Raw genomic sequence first — 22,972 nt, 5'->3', positions numbered from 1 at the left:
CAAAATACGTTTTGAGTGAAAGCCTGCAAAGATTTCGATGTGGGTTTTGGTTCAGTAGTGCTCACTGAAGTCACCATGGCTTTTGTGACATGTAGGTTTAAAACACCATCCAGTGCTGTGAAAGCACCTCCATAGTTATTGCAGGCATTAATCTAATGCATTTTAGGAGGACTTACGCTTTCACTTGTCATCTTCTGTTTAAAGAAAAAAAAAAGTAGGTAAATTTGTGAGTTTCTCAACTATTTCATTAGGTTATGAATAAGTATAAAAATTAAATGAACCAATGTATTCCTTGAAACCTCTACAGACGCAGGCCTATTTACTGAAGAGATTATAGTTGATATTCTAGAACCTTCGTGGCTCATGAGGCCTTTCTGCAACACTTGTGCTGCGTGAAAAGATGGGTCTCTGTAGGACTATTGTTTTCCTCCCTTGTCACCCATCTGTGTTGAGGGAGGAGAAGGTGGAGAAGAGGTGTGGCTCTGGCTCGCTGCCCGCCCTGTTGGAAGAGGGAGTTGTGCCAACGGGCTGGGCAATGAGCGCCGTGCCAGAGACACGCGGCTGCCGGGAGACCTCTTTGCCATGGGGGCAGAGGAGGAACCAAGCGCAGCCCTTTGCATCACAGTTTGCTTTCTGGGCTGTCCCTGAAGCAATGCAGCCGCGCACCACCCTGCGTAGCAAACTCACAGCAAGCTTTGTCATCTGCTTATTCTAATCTGCCGCTGTCAACCATAGGAAATTAGTTTGCTTTATTTATAAGTTAGAGGTGCTCCATATTTATTTTTCCAAAGAAACTCGAAGGAGCTAGCTTATATTCTTAATGCCCTGAACCAGAGGTAATTTTCATGCTGTACATTTTCTGGATACCTGCAGATGACTCACCTGAAGAAAGGGAGTGTTGTTTCATTTAAATTATGTCATAGTTGATACCGCTCCTCTAGACTGAGACTGCAGGGTGAGGAGAGCTGGCAAGCCAGGAGAAAACAGAGAAATAAAAAGGTTCCAAAGGTTCATCAACCACCTCATGTCAGATACGGGGCATTTAAAGCACATGATAGACTTTTTCCTTTAAGTCCTACTGGTCCTTTAGGGTCCAGTAAACACCAAGTTCCTGTGAAGGTTCATGTAGCACTGGTACAAGTGGCTAGAGATAGGATTAAGATGTAATTAACCTCACATTCAAGAGGAAAAGGGGAGGAAATGAGAGAAGAAGGGTTGTATAAAATGCCTAGTCATTGCTGATCGTGTTTGCAAGGGATGTAAAAGATCTGGAAAAAACAGTTGGAGCCAGTAGAAAATCTCTCATTAATATCAGCAGGCTTTGGATCAGGCCAGTGATGTTCTCCAGATAATCCATATTTCCTCCACCCCTCTTTGCTGGCCAGTTTATTCAATCCATTCCTTGTTGATTCAAGGAGAGTTTTTCTTGTTTCTAATTACGTGTTGCTTACAGGAGCAGGGCGAGGAAGGTGACCACAACCCTTTCTAAAGAGAGAAGCATTACCCCATCTTGTCCCTGCGTGACTGCATCTGTCCAATGACACCGTGGTGAACCAACCGTGTACTTCATCTCAGCCCAAGTTCTCCTGGATTAGTACCACTGGACATCTTTGGAAGATCTCCGTTCCTCTTCCTTTGCCATACCCAGCTAACGCATTTTCTGGAAAAAGAGATAAGCAACAGGATTGGTCTTAAGGTATGTTAGCAAAAAGAGAGAAAAGCATTACTGTAATGTCACTTATTGATATCAAGGTGCACAGCTGCTGAAATGCATTAAGAAGGAGGTAAGAAATCTTTGCTGGCCTCAGAAGGGTGGGTGGTGGGGAAACCGCTTCTGCACCAGTGATTGTGTCATGACATGGTGGTGGTTCGAAAAAATGTATTGTACATGATATCAATCCAGATATGACCAAGAGAATTACACATGTACATATGTATTTGTCTTTATCTATAGCATTTTGATTTAAATACAGAACCAAGTCCTGTTTTCATTCATGCTGCTATCAATCAGGATTAACCGCTTTAAATGAAAGCTGCATCAGCTGACGCAAGTGTGAAATGAGAATTACATAAGTGACTATGAAATTCTACAATGTTTGTGTTGTTTTTATCCATCCCAAAACTTGAAAATGAAACCTTGGGATATCACTACCTCCTAACCATGGGAACTTTCTAAATTTCAGTGACAGACTGTACTGAAAAAATCTATTTAAAAGTGGTAGAAATTTTAATCCAGTCTCTGAGCTGAAATATAGTTGTGGACGTTGTTAAAAAAGCTTGTCTCAGACAGTGTTAAATATTTATAGAGAGGACTGCGAGTGGATATAATTCTTCTGATTATAGCTTGGCTATATTGTATACATGAAAATAGAAATAACCTTCTTGGAATAGAAACCCTGGTATTGAGTATTGAGTACAGACACGGCTCACTTGAGAATCGTTTTCCAAGGGCATTTGGTCACTGCAGGGACTAACTTATCTCAAGAGTGACTTCAGAAGGTAGTCACTGAAGCCCCACATGAAAGCCAGCATTCTGAAGGCAGCAGGCACCCCTCGCTGCCATGACTTGGGACGCCAGCCGTGTGTGCTGGGGGGAGAGCTGGGTACAACGCCTGGGAGAGGCACAGGATGGTTGGCACGGTGGAGCCACGAGTGTTGTGTACACAGTGTGCAGCATAGGGAAAACTGGGAATGTGCCATGTCCACAGCTTACAGAGAGAGAGAGCTTTCTGTTTTCTTCATTGCTGCACTAGACCATACGCGGAGCATCCCTTATGCCGTCTCCTTGTCAGTCCTGCCCGGCTTTACAGAAGCCTGACCTGCCTGTACCCGAATGACTGGAAAAGCGTCATGCCAAAGCAAAGTGCTCTGCTGTGACTTCATGCCACTTCTAAATGAACTGTTTTCAGATCTGTGGAAAGCTGTCAGGCAGAAGGCTCATTAAGTTTCCCTTCCTGCTAGTTCTGCTGGGCTGAGTGCTCCAAGAGCTCTACTTCTCTGCCACGAAAACACTGAGATTGAGGCTAATTCTAAGCGTAGCACAACATGTTTGAATTACAGAAAGCGGTAAGGATGAAGGGGCTTTTAGTGGCACCAGCATTTGGGAGAGGGTGAGTCGCTTCTCTGAAATGCTGCTTTGACAACCTCAGACTCTCCTTGGTGCGGTGGCAAACAAAAGAAAAACCTCACAGTGAGGAATGGCTGTAGCTGGGTCACCCTGACCAGCATGCTGTGAGGGATCGCCCAGCGCAGTACAATGAAGATACATTTACATAAATTAGCTAATGTATTCATTTGTAATCTGGGCAAGACTGCCCAGATCCTTTTTTTCAGTCATATAACATGACATGATCTTAAAGACTAATTCTATATTTTCCCTGGATAATAGTATTGCCTTCTCTGACGCTGTTCTCAGATGAGGGTGAGTCATGCAACTCTAATTTGGGGAGGCATCTTACATTAGCATCTTGCTTAGGAAGGTTCTCACCATGGCTGAGCCCAAGAACACGAGCTCTGACCCAGTGGGCGAGGCCAATAATCTGTCCAGGTGAATATCTTTTCATTAATGTCAGTTTAATTGCAGGCTAGGCCTGGGGTTTCAAATCCTGAAAAAAGGTCCCATAAGAGGAATGGTAGAAAAGAGAGGAAATAGAGAGCTACCTGTCCAAAATATATAGAATGAAATGTTAGGCGAAAGCAACAGACTATAAAACTGCTGGGGGGGGAAAAGAGGAAGAATGGAAGAATAAGCATGTAATCAACATGTAACTTCTAAAACAAAATCCCCAGAGGTCTACAGTTCTTAGATTCAAGACTGTGTCAGCATATTAAAGAGACATATCAGCTTCAGTCTGGGTTATGCTGGTCTGCCTTTTCCACTTTTAGCCATGTTTAAAATAACCCATTTTTAATTTCCTGGTGGCTCTGTCACTCACAGAAATTCCTCTTATTCTTTTCACATCAGGCTTTTAAACCATTTCCCCACCTCTATTCACGTACATCACGTTCCCCACCCTGCATGCATGCTCTGAAATACTCTCTAAGGCAAAAGGACCCTCCCTTTCCAGAATATTTTTACCTGGCGTGACAGTGCTTGACCTGCCTTGCGGCTCCCGAGCATCAGCGTTGGGCCGGTGTTGCATCATGGCCCTATTGTCACCCATGGTGCATTGTCCCTCTCTCCACCTCGCCACTTTCCAGATCACACTGAGGTTTGAAGGCAGGAGTAAATGGTCAAGCAGCGGTTTCCTCAATAGCCTTTTCCATGCAGAGGCTGGGAAAGAGTCTCTAGCTTTCTGCATCACAGTCCCAATTCTTTTTTTCTAGGTGTCTTAAGGCCAAATACCCTCCAAACTCTTCAGTGACTTCAGTAAGTTTTGGGAGATAAAAGAAAAAATCTCTGAAAGGATCTATCTTTCAAAGCGGAACAGGTTGAGAGATAACAAGACGAAGGGCAGGCTTCAGTATTTCCACATACACGGATAGGTAATTACCTGATAGCTCAGAAATAATATAAACTCAGCTGAAGCTACAAAAAGCTGTATCCATATCCACGTGCTCTTTCAGATGGCTTCTTTGTTATGTTTTTGGATGAATGGTATCTTTTTTGGTTCTTTCCTTCGGAGCCTCAACTGACATCCTAGACATCTTACACTAAGTCTCTAAAACTGCAAAGAGAACTAAAACCTCTGTTCCAAAAACCCCAGGTTGTCCAGGGCAGGAACTGTCTTTGCTGTTTTCTGGATGCTGTACATCCAGAAAACATCCAGAGTACAGCCTGGTGCCGAGTACCTCGGCATGACAGATGATAAGTAAGAGAAACAACAGATGAACCAGAAACCTGTCAGTGATTTGCTCTCTGATTATGGGCAGGGCCAAGCACAATATCCTCATTCCCTCTTGAATGCCCCACTCATTGAGTCACGGTGCCTTGCTAAAGCAAATTCAGCCTCTTCAGTGGTATTCGATAATGTTGTGTCTGTCTCCTACGGACCAGCAATGACTTGCTATTTGTTCAAAACTACTTATTGTTCTTATTCATTACTTTGACACATTCCTCTAAAACTGATAGGGTTTGCTTACAGTCATTTCAGGTTCCTAATAAAAACACTAGGACCTGTAGGGCTAAATGCCAAAACAACTTGCTGAATGAGAGTGGCTCTGGGACTCAAGAGGACGCTCTAGCAAGCCCTGAAAATCTCATTTTCCTTCTTTTTTTTCTTCTTTTTTTTGCTGTCGATAGCAAAAGCAAAGAATTTTGTGAGCTTGGGGCTACACAGCTCCAATTGCTATAATTACATAGCCAGGAATTTTGCAATTGTACAGTAAATCAACTTTCTTACAGGGACTAATGCTTAAATTGCAATTTCTAGATTGCTTAGGATGGGAAAAGGATTTATGTGGTTAAAAATGTGTGTTTGCTATTCACTAAGCCTAACCACAATAACTAACTTGTATTCACAATCTTTTCCTGCTATAAATTCAGGTTTGTTGTATTTTTGCCTTGGTTTTTAAGCACAAACCTGTTTTCCAATTCTAGGATGGTCCTCAAACAGCTAAATCGTAGGAAGAGATGTGGAGATATGTCCTAGACTAGAGAGAAAAGGCTCAGTTAACTGGTGCACGTTAGCTATTGCTGAGCAAATTTTAACCTCTTTTTGTTACATTGGAAATAAATTCTTTGGTATTAGACTTGTCTTACTAGATTCCTTACGTGGTTCAGTTAAGTTTATACTATAAACTCAAATTCTTGAAACACCGCAGGCCAGTTTTAGCAGCAGAAGAATGTAGCCTAAAAGGTTTGATTCGCTAATATTACTAGTAGTGACGGTGAGGAAAAATAGGAATAATGTTTTGAAGACTGTATAAGAGCAGAAATGTGAAATAGCACCAGTGATTAATTTTTTATTTTTAAAGGCCTAAACTATTTTACAGCAAGGATTTTGTCATCTACATGACTTAATATTAGGAAATATATTGAGGATGCCCATCTAAACGCAGCTGAAGCTATACAGACAGGAACGGGTTAAAAAACATTCCTAGGGGGGACTGAAGGTACTCAGTCTCACAGGCATGAGATTGGCAAACACTGGTGCAGCCCCTCTCCGAACTAATGCCCTTTGCCTAAAAAACGAGCATAGCGCCCTGATTGTGGGGATTACAATGCACACTAGAACTGCCCCCTTTGCCCTTTTTTTGAGTGCTGGGCCCAGTGCCAAGGAGCCTGGAGAATGGCAGATTCCCACATCGTATCGCAGCGTGTGCTCCCCACGTTTCACTCAGCTTTTCCATCAGCTAAACGGGACTGAAGAACCGGGGCCATAGGCAATCGGCGCTGCTGCTCCTAGCGCTCTGGAGAGGTATTAAGGTGATGATTTCAGTGATTTAATAGGCTTTCACTCTTTTGCTGTGCTATATAAAAAGAAGTGAACATAACAAGGAAATGCTGTTTTGTTGTTTCGTGCTTTGTTATGGCAGCCTTCATAGAGCCCCAGAACGGTGTTTTGTAGGACTTGGAAGAAAAGATGCTATCAAACAGAAAAGATGGATGTGATGCTGTTAGAGAATAAGCAAACGTGAAAAGGTGAAGTCGTTAGGGGAGGGTGAGGGAAACTGGAAGAGCAGCAGCACCATAGACACATAGAGAAGACAGGTGGTTGCTTCAAGACATAAGAGCGGAAGGAAGGGGGCAGCGGCAGTGGGAGTGTCGCAGGGCATGCCGGGGATGGGAAAGGCAGGAGCAGGTGGGATGCAGGCTGAGCACACCTCTGCTCAGTTGTTCCGCAGTAGAGCAAAACTTACAGCTGAGGCAAGGGAAGTTCGTTCAGGTTCTTGAAATAACTGGAGCGCTGCAGCTTGCTAATGATGCGGACGGGGGAAGATTTGGGGATTTCTGTAGAGTTTGTGTGCCCATGCAGCTTTGGCATCTATTCAAGGATAGGGAAGAGTTCATTTTGATTTAGGAGCAAGGAAGTGAGATAAAAAATGATGGAATAGATGATGAACAGAGCTATGAAATCAAGTTCTCCGCTTAATAGATCACCATTCATTCCTGGAGCTATGGTAAGTGACAGCGTGCTGTCTCTGAAACAATCCACTTAAAAAATAAAGTACGTAAGCCAGCCTATTTATTTTCATAAGGGCACAAATTAGGAACATGCATGTGGCTCATTACCGCAGCATGTGGCTCAGATGACCGGGGTAATTATTGAACTGCAGCAATTCAGTCAACTTCTACCCACAGTAATAGGGAAATTAGAGATCAATGTTTTGCTTCTGCAAATTTGTATTTTTGTTTCCCTACTTATGGCTAGGCCAGCCAGCTGCCTCCCTTGCCCTTAGGCCATCTGGGTATGTCAGGGATGACGGAACACAAAACAGCATTCTTAACTCTCTGCTGAGGAGATGGGAATTCAGGGGAGACCTCAGGTCATCAAAGAGAGAGAAGACAAAATTAAGAATGACTGTACTAAAATAAGTTATGTTATACATCGGGATAAATGCACAGAAACAGGTATTTTGATCATAATGCAAAAGCCTTGGTACAAGACAACGGTGGGCATTTATGGTAATCTTCCATTCATGTCATACAGAAAAGACAAATGTGCCCTTTTCCTTTCTGTTACTGGCAATGCTGTAACATGTATGTACATGTACATGTACATGTATGTACATGTATGTAGCATGTAATCCAATGCCTAAATGTTTCCAAGTATTTATGATCTGCCTAGGACAGGAGTTTCTTGCAGACAGCAATGCCATCACTTGCGTGCAGCTTCTGACCCAGATTTGCCAAGTCTTCCTCGCTGAGGAAAAAACTCTCCCTTTTGGGGCCAGAGAAGCTGATTGCATTTACTCTGGTCACTGAGCTGGGCAAGACACCTTCTGACGTGCAGAGAAATGAGCCTGACAGCAGGGAAGGGTTTGGGGAAAGAGGTAACCATTCATTCGCCAGAACCTGTGGGATAGAGCGGTGTGAGGGTGACAGAGCACTGGAACAGGCTGCCCAGGGAGGTTGTGGAGTCCCCTTCTCTGGAGATTTTCAAGACCCGCCTGGATGCAGTCCTGAGTAATGTGCTCTAGGCAATCCTGCCTCAGCAGGGGAGTTGGACTAGATGATCTCTAGAGGTCCCTTCCAACTCTGAAAAATCCCGTGATTCCATGATTCTGTGACTGTCGCCAAGGCAGCTGGGTGAAAAGGCAAGTCAGGCATCATCTCCCCTTGCCCTTGCAGTCCCTCACCTTGGTTTCTCACCATCACTTTCTTCATCCCGCTCACTCCTGTCTCCCTGTCCCTGCCTTGGCTGGTGGCCTCACCTGCCTGCAGTCTTTGGATCCTTCCACCATGACCGGGAAAGCAAGGTGAAGTGAATGGAGAGGGTTGGAGGGGAGCAGAGAAGCTCCTGAGATGCCCAAGGGAGGCCAGGGTGCCCAATGCAGAGTGGGCACATGCTGCAGCAGAACACACCATTCTCCTCCCACAGAAAAGCCAAACAGTTGCTCTCCTGGGGGAAAACGGTGCGAGGGGAATATTTCTGAAATGGCATACTGAGATTTTAACATGCCACCTGCATTGGCCACCATGGCTGTGCTGGCCAGGCCCTTCGCACCACTCTGGGTGCCAGCCTTGCCCGGGCTGCGAGGCTGGGGCTGCACGGGGAGCCCACAAGGCCTTCCCCGGTGCCAGGATCACATTGCTGGGATGAGACGCCCCGGGAGAAGCCTGCTGTGCCATGCCTGCCCTTCAGCCCCTCTCTTGACCGAAGCCACTACTCAGCTTTTCCCCCTGTACTCGGCACTGTGTACTCAGCCACAGCAAATACTGTGTCCAGGTTTGGGCCCCTCGCTACAGGAAAGACATTGAGACTCTGGAGCGAGTCCAGAGAAGGGCAACAAAGCTGGTGAGGGGTCTGGAGAACAAGTCTTATTAAGAGCAGCTGAGGGAGCCGGAGTGGTTTAACCTGGAGAACAGGAGGCTGAGGGGAGACCTTATCGCTCTCTACAACTACCTGAATGGAGGGCATAGCGAGGGGGAAGGCAGTCTGTTCTCCCAAATAACAGGTGATGGGACAAGAGGAAATGGCCGCAAGTTGCACCAGGGGAGGTTTAGACTGGATATTAGGAAAAATTTTTACACTGAAAAGGTTATTAAGCATTGGAACAGGCTGCCCAGGGAAGTGGTAGAATCGCCATCCCTGGAGGTATTTAAAAGACGTGTAGATGTGGTGCTTAGGGACAGGGTTTAGTGATGGTTTTTGTCGGAGTTAGGTTGATGTTTGGACTTGGTGATCTGAAAGGTCCCTTCTAACCTAGGCAATTCTATGATTCTACTAATTTTAAGAAAGCTGCTTGCGCCACCTCCAAGAAAATACTAAAAAAAAAAAAAATCTATAAGAATAAACGTAACAAGAAGCAAAGCCCTCTGGCACAAAGCTAGGAGCCAGGCAGGGTGTGAGGCTCTCAACAAGCCTCAGTTCCCCGCTGGGCTCGGTCCCGGGGGGCAGCCGCCGGGCAAGCTTCAAGTTTGCCAAGTTTGTGGCAGAAGCGGGGCGGGGGGCGATGTTTCTGCCCGTGGGGTTTGGTGGCTTCCCCCTCCCCTCCTCGCCCCCGCCGCGGCGTGGGCGGCCGGCCCGGCAGTGCCGGCGGGGGCGGCCGCCCTGTCGGCGTCTGTCCCGGCCTGTCACATGGAAACGGGCTGGCAGCGCCGCCCGCCCCCGCTCCGGGGCCGCTCAGTGGGCAGCCGAGCCCGGCCGGGCAGCCCCTTCCTCGGCGGACTCAGGCCGAGCTGTCAGCGCCCTGCCGGGCCGGTAAGGCGGGCGGGGGGCTGCCTCCTCGGCGGGGTATCCCGGGCCGTGCCGGGGAGCGGCGGCGCCCCGGGGCAGTGCCGCCCGGCGGCGGTGCGGTGGGGGTGAGGGAGGGGGTGAGGGAGGGGGCGAGGGAGGGGGCGAGGCCGGCTCTCACTCCGCTCCTCTCTTCCCTCCCTCCCTCTCGGTTCCCCCCTCTGCCCGCCCCCGGCCGCCGCCGACCTTCGCTGCGGGACCGCGTCCGGACCGGCCCGTCCCTTCAGGAAGCGGTGAGGGAGGCCCGACCATGGAGACGCTCGTTCGCCCCGGGGCCAGCAAGCCTCCCAGCGGGTAAGCCACCCGCCAGCCACCCGGGACGGACGGACCGGCCGCCGCGGGCAGCAGCGGCTGAGGGGCAGCGGCAGCAGCGGGCCCGGCTGCCCTGCCTCACTCCCTCCCTCTCCCGGGGCGGCCAGCCGCGGGGCTCGGAGCCGGCGCGCAGGTGTCAGCGCCCGCCGCGCTGAGGGCAGCCGGCCCCGGGGGCGCTGGGCGGGCGGGGAGAGGGGGGCGGCAGGGTGAAGGGAGGTCGGGAGGGGGAAGAGGCGTCTGCCGCCCCCGTTTGGAGCCGGGGCGGCCCCGGCCGGGGTTCTCCCCCGTGTGCCCGTCCCTGCCTGTGCCGCTGCCGGCAGCCTCCGGAAGGTTGGTTCGTCTGTGGGTCCCTCAGCCCGGCCGCACAGGGGAGGGGGAAACGCTGCCGAGCTCGCATTGAAAGTGCCCGAAAGGGCCAAGAGTTGGTCGGTGGCGGCCGCTGGGTCCCCGACCCCTCCCGCCTTCGGGGACAGGCGCCGCGCTGGCAGTAGCCGTGGCAAACGGCGGTCAGCCCTGGTGCGAGCCACAGGTGGGTTCGGGGTTTTTCGGGAGCAGAGAGAAACGCAGAGCGTGGCAGCAGTGAATTTGCCAGTCCGTTAATTAAGCGACGGGAGCAGCAGCAGCAAGATGAAGTCCGAAGCGATCGCTTTTGTCAGAGCAGAAGCCGGGCAAGTTTTAAGAGCCGCGCTGTTCTGCTTTGCTGCGATTTACTGCTCTACTTCACACCGTCTGCACGGGCTGAAAGACTGTGGTTGCTTCAGCAGCTTTTTTTTTTATTTTTAGTCCTAATGTTTATGTCATAAATTTCTTTTCAGCTAAGTAGAAAACAGCTTTACAGTAGGTGCTAGTGGGATACGGTAGTTTTGTTAGGTTTAATTTCCTTAGTTTCTGCGTTTGATAGGGAGTCTTGTAGTGCCTAACTCAGAAAGTGGAACAGGGAGTGATGGGTGAAGAAAAGATGCCGTTGCTGGTGCTGTAGTAATGAAACCGCCTGTGTGCAATGTTCCTTTGGCTTGCAGAGCATGACATAGCTTGCTGCTCTTTTTGTAATTAAAGTCCTTAATTCTGGGTAAAAATGAGCGTGTTTGATCGTGACCTTTTAAACTAACCTGCTATGAAAAGCAGTAGACACAAAGCGCTTCCCCTCTCTGTATTTAGTTGATGTAATAGTATAGCTGCTTTCTAAAATCCTGATGAAGAGGAGATCTAGGATGGGTCAATTTACACGCATGCTTCGAAGAGTAACTAGCATTTCTCAGATGCAATGCTGATTAAAAAAATTGCCTCGATTGCTAGGTATCCAAAGATTCATTAAAGGGTTTGAATTTGCAATGAGAAAGCGTGTCATTAGCGCATTTCAGAGATGAGCAGCACTGACGTCTGAGGGTATTTCTGAACTAACCTCCAGAATCCTACGCAGGCCAGTTTCATCTGTGTAAACCTCAGATATCACATATACAAACAGAAATCACAGTAACTCCATTAGCTTTGGTTGGATTGCTCCTGACGTGGCTCAAGGAGGCAAATCCAGTTGTAAGGTGAAGATGCGCTTGCGATACTGTATAGCAAAGTGTGTGGGTGCTAATCCCCTCCTGCGGAAGCTGATGGCAACACTGTCATGTGCACTGACGGGCACTGCCTGTCTGTTTTGTCTGGGCTGATTTCAGCCTTGAAATGCCGCTTGTTGCCTTTTCTTGCAAGTCAGAGGTTCCCAGGCTGGATTTGTCTGTGCTGGTAGCACTGGGCTTCGCTGAACGGTTCGTAATTCCCTGGGTTGCCAACATCTGTACTGGAAATTGGCGGATGCCTGGTCCCTAATCAGGTTTTACTTGCTCAATGAGGAAATCTGCTAGGGCCAGGAAAATACAGCAAGAGGACAGCTTCATCTGCCTTCTTGGTTTCCATATGAGCCCAGAGGTGAGCAGCATCTATGGGCAGTGCCTAGGGAACACTGTATTTTAAGGTCACTGTGGCAGAAATACCTTCCTTTCATGGGAGAAGGAAGGCTATACACATTTCCAGCTTATTGATTGGGTTAGCTTGCAGTTATGAAAGCAAGAGGTTAAAATGACCACAACTTCACAATTTTTAACAAAATTTAGGCAGAGCTGTTTTGTCTCTATGTAAATCATTAACAGCAACCTCACGAGTTTCCCTTGTTAAACAGTGAACAAACGTAATGTATCATTTGGTACAGGGTAGAGCAGCTCTTCTGCGTGCTTTACACAGATAAATTGGCTCCGTGTGTTTCATGGCACGGCTGCTTGAGAACTGCACATTTAAAAGCAGGATACTGTTGTGGGTTTTTTTTCTTTTAAATGGTAAAGGAAAAATGTAGTTTGTGCTGGTGTTGCAAGGTTTTTCACATTTCTCAGTTTCAAAAAATAACTTTAGACTTCAGCACTGAGAATTTTATTATTACTAATTACTAGGCATGAGTTTTGTAAAGCTTTACCAAGTCCACAATACTTTATTTGATTAAAAGTTATTTTAGCGTATGAAGGTGAATTTAAGACAATCGGTAGCAGCATCAGAAATTAGGATTTATTCTTCCATGATCACCCAACAGGTGCTAGAACAGAGAAATACACTTGTTTAAAACCTGCTGCCTTGGTGTCTGCATCTGCCCTAACTGCATTAGGAAGAGCAGAGATAGGCCTCTCTGTGTGTCTTGATTGGTGACTTTTTTGACCATAATGTGTCATAATTGACCTACATTGGTCATAAGTCGCATAGAGGGCTCAATCCTAAAATGAGGACTTACAGGGTCAGTTCCGTTCTGCACCGTTAGGAGCCTCGCAAAGTGCAGAGCATCTTCCCCTGACACTGAAAGCATCCCCATTCCATCTCCCACGGAAACCAGCGTTCATGGGTCCCTCTCCATGCCTGGGCACAGAAGAGCTTCCTCTGGAGTCTACACCAACTGTAGGGAAAGCCTCTATGTTAAACAAGATGTACGAGTGCTTTCTTTAAGTAGGACCTTTATTTTCTGTGCCTCAACTTCCTTCCCTGTCTCATAGGGACTTATCGTACTAACAAATACAGGCAGACACTAGCACACCTACTTTGGAGGGACTCATCTGTTGGGTTGAAGTCACGCTGGTGGTCAGGTAAAGGCTGCGAAACGTCAGTAACACATGCAGAGCCTGGAAAAGCAAACCCCCAGGTACAGGGCAAGTCGTGCACGTCAACTTGTTGAAACCTCTTCTTGTTATTTTATGCCTACTCCACATAGTTAAGCGGGTTACTTTGTGAAACTGCACATCCAGCTTAATAAAAAAGGAAAACAGGAAAAAGAAAAGTTGTTATTATGTTTAGTGTATTATTTGTAAACCTTGTCTCAAAAAGCCTGGAGGGAACTGTTATCTGGAGAACATCTATATGAGCGTTTGCGTAGTACTGCTTACGCTGTACTCTGTCTCACCTTCAGATGTTACAAGATTTAGGATATACAGAAAAAGCAATGTAAGTAATCTGTAAATCAAAATTGGAAAACTCAGCAATTTGCGTGTGTTTCCCCTGCTTTGTATTTATATGAGATTTCAGCGTAATGTGCAGAGTACTGGATGGCAAAAGGCAGGGACTGAAATTAGAACTGTGAAGCGGCAGAACAGTAGAAGAATAGTAGCAGAATAGTAGTAGAAATGTGGTGCCTGCTTTGAAGGTTGCTGCCTGGGCACGTTGCAAGGCTGACACTTGTGCTTTTGGCATTATCCTTCCTGTTGTGGCCCGGTTTGTACGTGCACTGCTCCCGCAGAATTTAAACGGAGCTTCTTACGTGCACACCTGAGGCAGGGAACTTCTCTGTAGCACATTTCTCCTGGCACCGCAAGCAACATTAGCTCCTCTCACAAGTAGTTTGGGTGCAAAGTATTTATTTTTGTGTCAGTGAAGATACATCGCATGAAATAAAACTCTGGTAATGGTGACGGAAGAGTTGTGCTTGCTATTGCATAAAATAAAACAAGGTAATTTTTACTGTGTTTTATTCTGTATGAATATAACTGTTGACCTAATATACTGAAAGACATTTGTGTTTTCAGTCATGACTAATATCTCAGGATTGCTGAAGATAAGCAAGCTAACTGTAAGAATAAGCTAAATGGTGAGATAAACGCAATGCAATCCAGTCCTGACAGCTGTTCTTTCTGAATTCCAGTTTCCCATTTCTCCTATCTTAATTTTCCCCCTTCTTTTTATTTTTCCTTTCTTTCAGAAATCTATTAGTCTTATATCAGCATAGAGGATGAAATAGATGGCTTTTTAAAGTCTTTTCCATTTCTGGGCTGCCTAGAATAGTCAGGATTTGTTCTCATTCTCCCAGTCTCCCAATTGTCTCTCATTATTTTCTTTGCCATGGATGTATTTTGTATTTTTTTTATCTTGCTCTTTTACGCCGCTCCTGCTGCTGTTGAATGAAATTGAACCTTCTCTTTCCTGCTGTCGCTTGTCTTGTTTGTTCTTCGTGTCTTTCCCTTGTAATTCCAGCTTCATTTTTCTGCAGGTTTTGCTGCTTTAAGTTTACATCTTAACCAAATTGCTTGTCTTTATGAAAGCATGTTACTGCTGAGCGGGAGATAGTGCTGTTTTCAATGGGACAGATTTTACCTGGCACCCCAGTGAGTTTCCAGGATGCTGCACTAGATAAAGTTGGGGGAAGGGGGGATTAGCTACAATTTACAGCACGCGCATGGGTTTTAGATGATGCTGACCATTAAGGAAAGCAACTTCTTAAATATTAATTTTGGAGTCAGTTCAGTTAATACATGGCTGCTTTGTGCATAGTTAATCTTGCTAGGGAGGTGGTATATTGCTTTTTGCTGAGTAATTCAGATCACAGTACAGCCATGATTATGGCCAGAATTAAGGACATTTTTTTTGCCATCAAAGGAATTAGAGTTTTCTCATATACGTGTATGTATTCTTAAACATCTGTGGTGTTATAAATATTTCTTAAGACTCCTGTTGTCACAGATTTGGTTTATCTTACAAGCATTTATGAAGGCTTCCTAACAATATTTTTTTTGAGTTAAAGAAATACACATAGGAGACTCCATTTTATTTATATAGGCAAAAGTGTGAACACATTTACATGACCTGCTCCAAAAGCAGCCAGGAGGTCTGTGGCAGAGTTAGGGAAGTACCTCACTGCTCCTGAATCACAATTCAGTGCCTTAACAAGTATTCCCCTGTGTCTGGCCTTTAGCTACTACTCTGTTAGCATCAGCAAACACTTGATCTTCTGGCAACAACGGCGTTCTGTATACTGAAGCTTTTTTGTATTGCCCTGGCATTGTGATTTCCATGAAAATTGACAGCTTTCACACTTTAATGCCTTTTCTAAGAGATGGCGGGTTCTTTAGAAATTTATTTTTGTGTAGCAGCTTAAGCCAGCTTCTGCATTAGAGTTTGAGAATGGGGAAAGACTTAAAATCTGTGTTTTCAGCTAAAATTGTGATTTAAGGATCTTTTAAAAGTAGTTGCATTTACAGTTAATGGAAATTACAACCCTTATTAACATATTAATCTTCTTTATGTATAGAGTGTTTCCAGAACCACTCGTTGCCCAGTGAGCCAGGCTGCTTATCATTAAATAAGTGATGCTGGGAATAGTGTATTGTTGTCATAGTTTCAGCATGAGAGTGTCAGCGATGAGACAGGGATTTAACCCATGCCAAGGAGTGAGTCATGAAGATTGCATGGCAGGGCTGTGCTGCGATGGCACTGACACACAGCATCCCATACCCGCTTTAGTCCCCTTGCACCAGAAACGTTATCTTTTCAGTTTCGTTAATGCCCCAGCTAACGAGCTGCCTAAGATGGTGTGCATTTGTGCAGAGTAGTCATCGTAATCAGAGAAATGGGAAAGAAAATGGATTGAGAATGGTTTTTTCTGTTTATGTTCCTTTGTCCTTACTATAGCTTCCAGATTGAGAGTGCCTATGGGACAAAAAAATGTAATTTCTTACTCCTGACCCTCTAAATTCAACCCGATACTTGCATGTTAAGCTGTGTTTTGTGTGTTCCTTGGGATGTGCTGTATGGAAGAGAGTTGGCAGTCTCCTCTGACAGTTTCAGCGATGAAATGTGAGTTACAAAGCTTTCTCTGGTAATCAAAAAATGATGCAACCTTTGTGTGTGTATACATATATATTTTATTTTTTTTTTAAAGGTGGTGAGCATCATTAAAGCAGGTAGGAAAGGTGCAAATGAAGTGAGAACTTGGTGTAGGCTGGTCACGAGGAACTTGCAGAGGTGAAGTAGACAGACTGTGTTTTTGGGTTCGGTTCTGCATTTTCCAGTGTCTTATTTTTATTAAAGGTGATTGACCTGTGCATAAGTTTCAAGGTTGGTCTGTGAGTTGCTCTGCCTCTCTCTCTCTCCATGTTACTGTGGTGTATGCAAAGTGGAACGGCTCAGTAGATGTGATGGAGAGTCCCTCAGCTAAGTAATCAGCAGCCAGGTAATTAGGAAGCTCACTTACAGAAGAATCACATTCAAGGACCTGCTTGGCACAGGAAGGGTTGAGGATTAAACCTGTGGTAGCGTTTACTACACCAAATTGCCAGGACCACCCAGCAGCCTGGAGTCCTCCCTTTTTCTTGGAGCAAGAAGCCGGGTAGACGTACGCCTCAGTATTCCTGAAGCTGTGGTGTTGCAGTCCATGTTTCTGTAGTAAGCTCTCACAGTGACCCAAAGGCTAGAAAAAAATATGGTCTTTCTGAGCTGTGCTGGTTTTGTGGTGCTAACAGTGAAAACTTCCTTTACTCAACAAAATAAACAGATAGGATGCAAAGTCATACCACTGGTATGGTGTTTGAGCAAGAAAATGACATTTTTATGTTATCAGTGTTCTAAATATAGCCATATCATAAGGTTCAACAGCAAGTACCAATCCAGAAGTACTTAATCAGATAAGTGTTACTTTATGCTTTCAGTAAGGGTGACTAACAAGCAGTATGATTCTGTTTTTGCCATACCTGTTTTCCTTTGCTGTGTGTCGGGTTTTATTTATATAAATGCATGCTGATTTGATCAACTGTTGCTGACGTTTTACTGTGGAGTTGAGCCAAAAGGGTAGAACTCTGTTGTTTTTCAGTAATCGAGGGTGAATGACTTTTTTTTGTCTTCTTTTTTTTGAAGACCACATAAATGCAGAGAGATGTAAAATGGATAACATTGGTGGCTGATGAGATGCTTTCTGAATTTTCAAACGTTGTTTTTTTACTAAACGTATGTGCCACCATTCATAGTAAGACAATATAAACCCTCTTTACATTGCTGCTATTATATTACTGTCAATAGTTTTTTGACGGCTTAGGCTAGAAAACAACAAAATTCAAGGGTCTGAGTACGAATGCACCATTGCTGATCAGCTGTTGCAGTCTCCCAGGCCTGACAGTAGTTCCTGTAAGTCTGCTGGTCCCCTTTCCTCTGAAAAGGCAGTTTGGTTTGTTTTATCATAGAATCATATAAGAGAATGTTTTTTTGGGGGTGAGACTGCTGGATTTCTCCTTGGTGCTTGTGTTAGGTGGTGTCAGGAGATGGTGTGGTGGTGACGTAAGGAGGAGCTTGTCCTCTGGGGCTGCACGAAGGTCCTCGTGTTGCAGCGTACGTAAGATCCACCACATGCAGAATCAGCTCAGTCAAAGCCGACTTCTCCAGGGACACAGGAAGGAAGCTGCAAAAGAGCTCTGTTTTAGATTATCTAGATGACTTCAGTTTTAAAAGATCTTCCCTTCCTTCCCACCCCGCACATCCCGCAGTGGACATTCTCCCATGCTCACCCCTGCGATCTGTTGGGAACGATGGCAGTGGCTTCCTAATGTAACAGAAAATAAAGTAGTCAATTCTGTTAAAGATTCTTTAAAATACTAATATTTCTTTTTTTTTCTCTTGCGTAGAGTTATTTTGGAGTGTAATAAGCACTATTTTTTTCCTTCTTCAGCAGATTCCAAAGAGATAAAAGCTCCAAGGGATTTTATAATAAAATACATTATTTCATTTTTGTTCTTACGTCTGTGCTTAGGTGGCTTTTCTGTCTGCATTTTTCTTTTTTGTTCGAAGTGAGTATCTTACGTATGCAGCAAAAATAACTGCCTAGGTAAATACATCAAGGATGGCACGTCTGATCTTACTGTGCCCAGGACATGTATTTCCCTTCTGTTTTTGTCTGAGTGTGCCGTGAGAGGGGTCTCCAAAATCAATAGTTTCAGCCAAATTGGAAAAAAACCACCCTGTTTTCTGTGCTTTTCTTCGATCCCTCCTCCTGAGGCAGTGCTTTATTTCTGAATGGCACAGTAACGGTTCTGGGTGTTGATAAGGGAATATCTTGGTGCGAGTCCAGATTCCTTCTTTTTCTTTTTTTTTTTTTTTTGAGTAACTTCTCATGGTACTTGGTACCAAGCCTATGCTTTTATGGATACCAAATAAATTACTCCCGGGTTCCCTGGGGGTATGGCTCATGTTTCGGTGTCAGCACGGCTTTCTTTGCTCTAACGGGCTCGTGGTGTTGCTCGCGGTTGCTTTGACGAATGCGCTGATCAGTCCCTGCTAGGGCAGGGCTTTCTCCTTGGGAAGACCAGCCTTTGGCTTCTGTCACGATCAAAATCTTGGTACTGTGACACCTTCAGGTGCTCCTAAGACTGACTCTACCAATTCATTAAATACAGCTACAGATAGGTCAGATCATGTTGCTAAACTGCTGGTGTTGTAATTAACACAATTATTTATTTTGCTTGCTTTTAATTACCCCTGTTTCTCTGCCTGTGCTGAACTGAAGAGTCACTTGGTCATCTTATAGCAACACAGAGCAGCGTGGCATGCTAAAATAATGTTACGACCTCAGATGTGCATAACCTTGTGATTTTCGAGACATGCAGTCTTTTTACTGTCTTGTTCTAGGGCTCCTTAAGGGTCTGTTGTGCAGCTTCGTTCCCTGGGTAGTGGCTTGTCCAGAGGGAGACAAATGCTATTTCTGTCCTCAGTGAGTCCCAAACCCTTGCTGTACCCAGGGAAGCTGAGGATCCTCCAGCAATGGGCTGTGTGTCGTAGTGGACTTGCCCGAGGTCAGACTGGCACAGGGATGCTGGGGAGAAACCAGAGTGTGCCGGGATATCATCCTCAGACTCCATAAGGGCTTTTATAAACCAGAAGATACTTTAACTTCTACTCTTAAGTTAGTAAGTCGAGGATTGCTATCTTCAGATCAAGTCTGTTATTCCTGAATATCATGTGTTAATGTGGAATTGCCTTCTTCTTATCAAACCTGGCTTTTCTGTTGTGAGATGAACACAGATGTATCTGTGCGTGATGGATAGAGTGTCCAGGATCAAACCTAAAAATAAAAAGAAAGGAAAAAAAAAATAGCTATGTGGGTAATTGCAGAACAGTATATTATCTTAAATTTAGAGATTTGTGAATTTTACAAATTACTATGTATTTAGGAGGAGGATAAAAAGTTATACCGCGGTTTTAAGTAATCAGTTTAGTTGGCATATTTTTTCCCTTCAAGTCTTGTGGATTGTGCCACTTTTGTAAAACTATCTAGAAAGAGACTATCCAAGCATAGTCCTGGGATTATATGGTGATGATTAAACCATTTCATAACGAAAGTACAGTTGCTTTTCTTCTTAACTTTTGAGCAAATAGAGGTAAATAAATCCTCCTTCCAACTCTTGCATGGATTTGTGAGAAACAAGAGAGTATCTTCACGACAGTTAGTTATTTTACAACCAGTATTTTCCCAGTTTTCAACCTTACAGATATGAGGAAAAATTACTCTTCTAAGGAAAATGGATTATACTTTTGGTGAACAATTCTTTCTGAAGAAAGCAAATTGTGAGTTTCTGAAATAATCAAATATCAGTAGGTGAAAACTGTTACTTTATTTCTTTGGTTTAGTAATTCTATTTTGTAGTTAATAAACAGCGTGTGAGTGGGCTTTAGCACTTGATGTCAGGATCAAAATGCAGTGTCCTCCCCCCCTTACCCCAGCTGTGCTGTTTCTTTCCAATTTTTTTGAAGATTTGTTTTCCTCCAGCCTTATATAAGGCAATCCAGGGATTTTGTTTTTTCTTAAAGCATCCTTTTGTAATTTTTTTTCTTTTTCCTTTTTTTATTTATTTTTTTTTAAGGCTATTAGTATAGTATTTTACAAAACGACTAGTAGGGGCCAGGCAGACTTAGAGTCTCCCTGGTCCCGTGGTTGGTTGGGCTCTGTTGGGACAGAAACGGAGAGTCTGCTTGCACTTGCCAGAAAATGAAGCACAGCAAAAGCAGTGGTTAATTGTTTAATGCAATATTGGAAATGGGGCTTGGGTCAGCTGCTCTGAAGCAGCTTGAATTTAGGAGAGTGGGGCATGACTGTGCTCCCGTTACCTGGAATATTCAGCTTTAGAGCCGAAGGGCCTGTGGAGTTTGGTTTTGCTTCGCTTGCTGGGCTGAGGTGTGGGACTCCCAAGCAGCTGGGCTGAAGTCTTGGGGTCTGCTCCTGCATGGAACAGGTGGGAAAGGGACTGGAATGGGCTTCACTGGGCCACATTGGTGAAGCAGTTGTGGGTACAAGCTGCTCTTGTCTCTTTCCTGGGATTCTAGTTTATATTTTTATGTTGAATAAAAGTTGGGTATCTTGTTCTAAAGGCTGGGGAGGGAGGTTTGTGCCCGTAGGTAGAGATCGGTGAGTTTGGTGCCTGTATTCCCTTATATTCTCCACCTATGGTTTCTTTTCTTTATTTACATCATGATAAACTTCAAAGGGCTGTGTTTCTACTAGTATTTCACAGCTAAAGACCTTTTGGACACTAACAATATATTGTTACTATTGGTTAAGGATAAGGAGGTCGCTTGTTTCTGTTCTTGCTTGTTCTTTTCACAAGACCAGAGAGTGCTAATATTTTTTGAAAAAGCCCGCAACTTGTCATGCCGTTATGCCAGCCTTATTTAAGAATACTGCTAGTCTATATCATTGTTTATTGTTTGTTATTGTGTAGTCTCAAATTAGCCATAGTTATTTTGGAATGAAATCTCCTTGCATTCAAGTGGTTAAATACCATACTTTCTCCTATTAAAAATGAGATCCAGGTCTACTGGAAAGTATTTTACAAATATAAAACTGCCTGAAGTATAAAACCTGTTTATACAGATACCGTGGGTTTCTTGCCATGAAAAGCACCGTAAATTCCCCGTGCTGCTTCATTTTCATAAGGAGTTACTTGAAAAGAAATGTTGCTTGCGGTGCATTGCCAATTATTTATATACTAATTTGCTACCTGAGAATAATTTAAGATTTTAAAATTCATTTTAGTATTGAACTGATGCGGGGGGGGGCGGGGGGGAAATGTTCTTAAACTACTTCATATTTTACAGTTTAGCTTAAATTTACCTGGAAAGAAATCGGCAGTGCTGAATTTTTTTTTTTTTTTTTGGTGGGGTGGGAGAATTAACTTTTCAAAAAAGTGGTGTATGTATGAACGGTTTTCACTCGTTATTTTTTAATATAAATTCCCACTTACCTGTATTGTTGCAGGACAAACAACTCGGTGCTGTATATAAAATATTAAGCTGTCTTCATGTAAGTAGACTGTGTGCGAAACTTAGGTGCCAAATTTGAATAGGAGGCCGGGTACAATGACTGGGGGCAGAGCTCTGTTCTGCCGTCGTTAGAGAGGACGTGCACGTCAGCCTCTGCTACAGATCAACCCTTCAAGTGTGTGACCCAAATAGTTGAAAAGGGGAAATATATTCTCTTGCTTCTCTTTTGTAGGTTATCTTTTATACTTCAGCCTTTTGATTAATCTCGGAGCAATAGTCTAGCCTATGCTGTGTCTTTTTTTTTCCAGAGCAGATGGTAACGAATGTGTCACTAGCATGGAGGCTGAATTTTTCTTCCCAGCTTGGCCAGGAGGGGGGTAGGCAGAGTTACTTGGGAAAACATAATGTGAAAGCTCAGATTGCAGAGAAACCCCTCATGTCCTGTTTAGCACCTGGCTATACCTGTGCAACAGTATTCAAATATTTATAAATCTTTCATAAGCATTGTTTATTTGAAGACAAAACCCCAAATCAGCAATGGGGGGTTTCCTGCATTAAATTGCTTTCACCAAGCATTATTTAAGGTTAAAACCTTAAAACTCCCTAGAGAGACTTTTCTCAATTTTCTGTGCTGCTCTTTCCTTTTACTAAGGATACCATCACCACCTATAGAAAGAAAAACAGTAAGTTCAGTGGCATTCAATTGTATTACAGTGATGCAGTTAAGAGAGTAAAAATAGCATTGTCTTATCTTCCAGCAACCAGACAAATTTTCTTAGGAAATTCAGACAACTAGGTGAATTGGAGACTTCATGTTCCTTTTGAACCTTCTGAGGAGCCTGTGATGTGTTCCATAGCGCTTATCACAGAAAAGACCTCAGTTCGTCAGAATTAAATGATATAAGCATCGAGAGGTCCACGCAGGAGCTGTTTTGGAGGCTGCTTTGCATGATGTTGGTGAGTTAAGTATGTGTGCAGCTGCTCGGGAGTGGAGTCAGGAAGGTTTAAGGTATCAATGCTTCCTACGCGGCACTAAGTCCTTGCATGCAGGTGGCCTCAGCAGCAGGGCTTTGTACCAATGGGTAGAGAATGAGCGTGTGGCACTGATCTGGTGTACTGCTCATAGAAAGAAAGAGATTCTTCTTTGACCCTACTGGTTTGGTAGGCTCTCTCAGCATTTAGAAGCAAATGTGTGACTATTTCAGGATTCTTTGAAAATTGCATCCTGTTTCTGAATTAATGTGTTTGTGTTTCTCACGGAGTTGCAGGTGGAAGATTAAAAGCTGTTC

The 22,972-nt window shown here is 44.5% G+C and overlaps 1 protein-coding gene across 11 annotated transcripts in view; it reads left to right on the top strand.

Moving 5' to 3' along the window:
* The first annotated feature begins 9,625 nt into the window (after positions 1 to 9,625).
* The window catches only part of COBL (cordon-bleu WH2 repeat protein), a 161,425-nt gene continuing 148,078 nt past the window's right edge, over positions 9,626 to 22,972 (top strand). For 6 of the 11 annotated variants that reach the window (XM_074576301.1, XM_074576300.1, XM_074576304.1 and 3 more), the window contains exons 1-2: positions 9,656 to 9,806; positions 10,067 to 10,133. In XM_074576301.1, coding sequence (XP_074432402.1) covers positions 10,090 to 10,133 — 44 coding nt within the window. In that variant the 5' untranslated portion in view covers positions 9,656 to 9,806; positions 10,067 to 10,089. Of the gene's footprint in view, positions 9,807 to 10,008; positions 10,134 to 22,972 lie in introns of those variants that run through there. The other 5 variants (XM_074576308.1, XM_074576302.1, XM_074576299.1 and 2 more) reach the window with 3 other exon arrangements.

This window comes from Larus michahellis, chromosome 2 (genome assembly GCF_964199755.1).
Source record: "Larus michahellis chromosome 2, bLarMic1.1, whole genome shotgun sequence".
Classification (NCBI taxonomy): Eukaryota; Metazoa; Chordata; class Aves; order Charadriiformes; family Laridae; genus Larus; species Larus michahellis.
The sequence above is the reverse complement of the archived record's forward strand: the minus strand, read 5'-3'. Positions and strand labels throughout refer to the sequence as shown.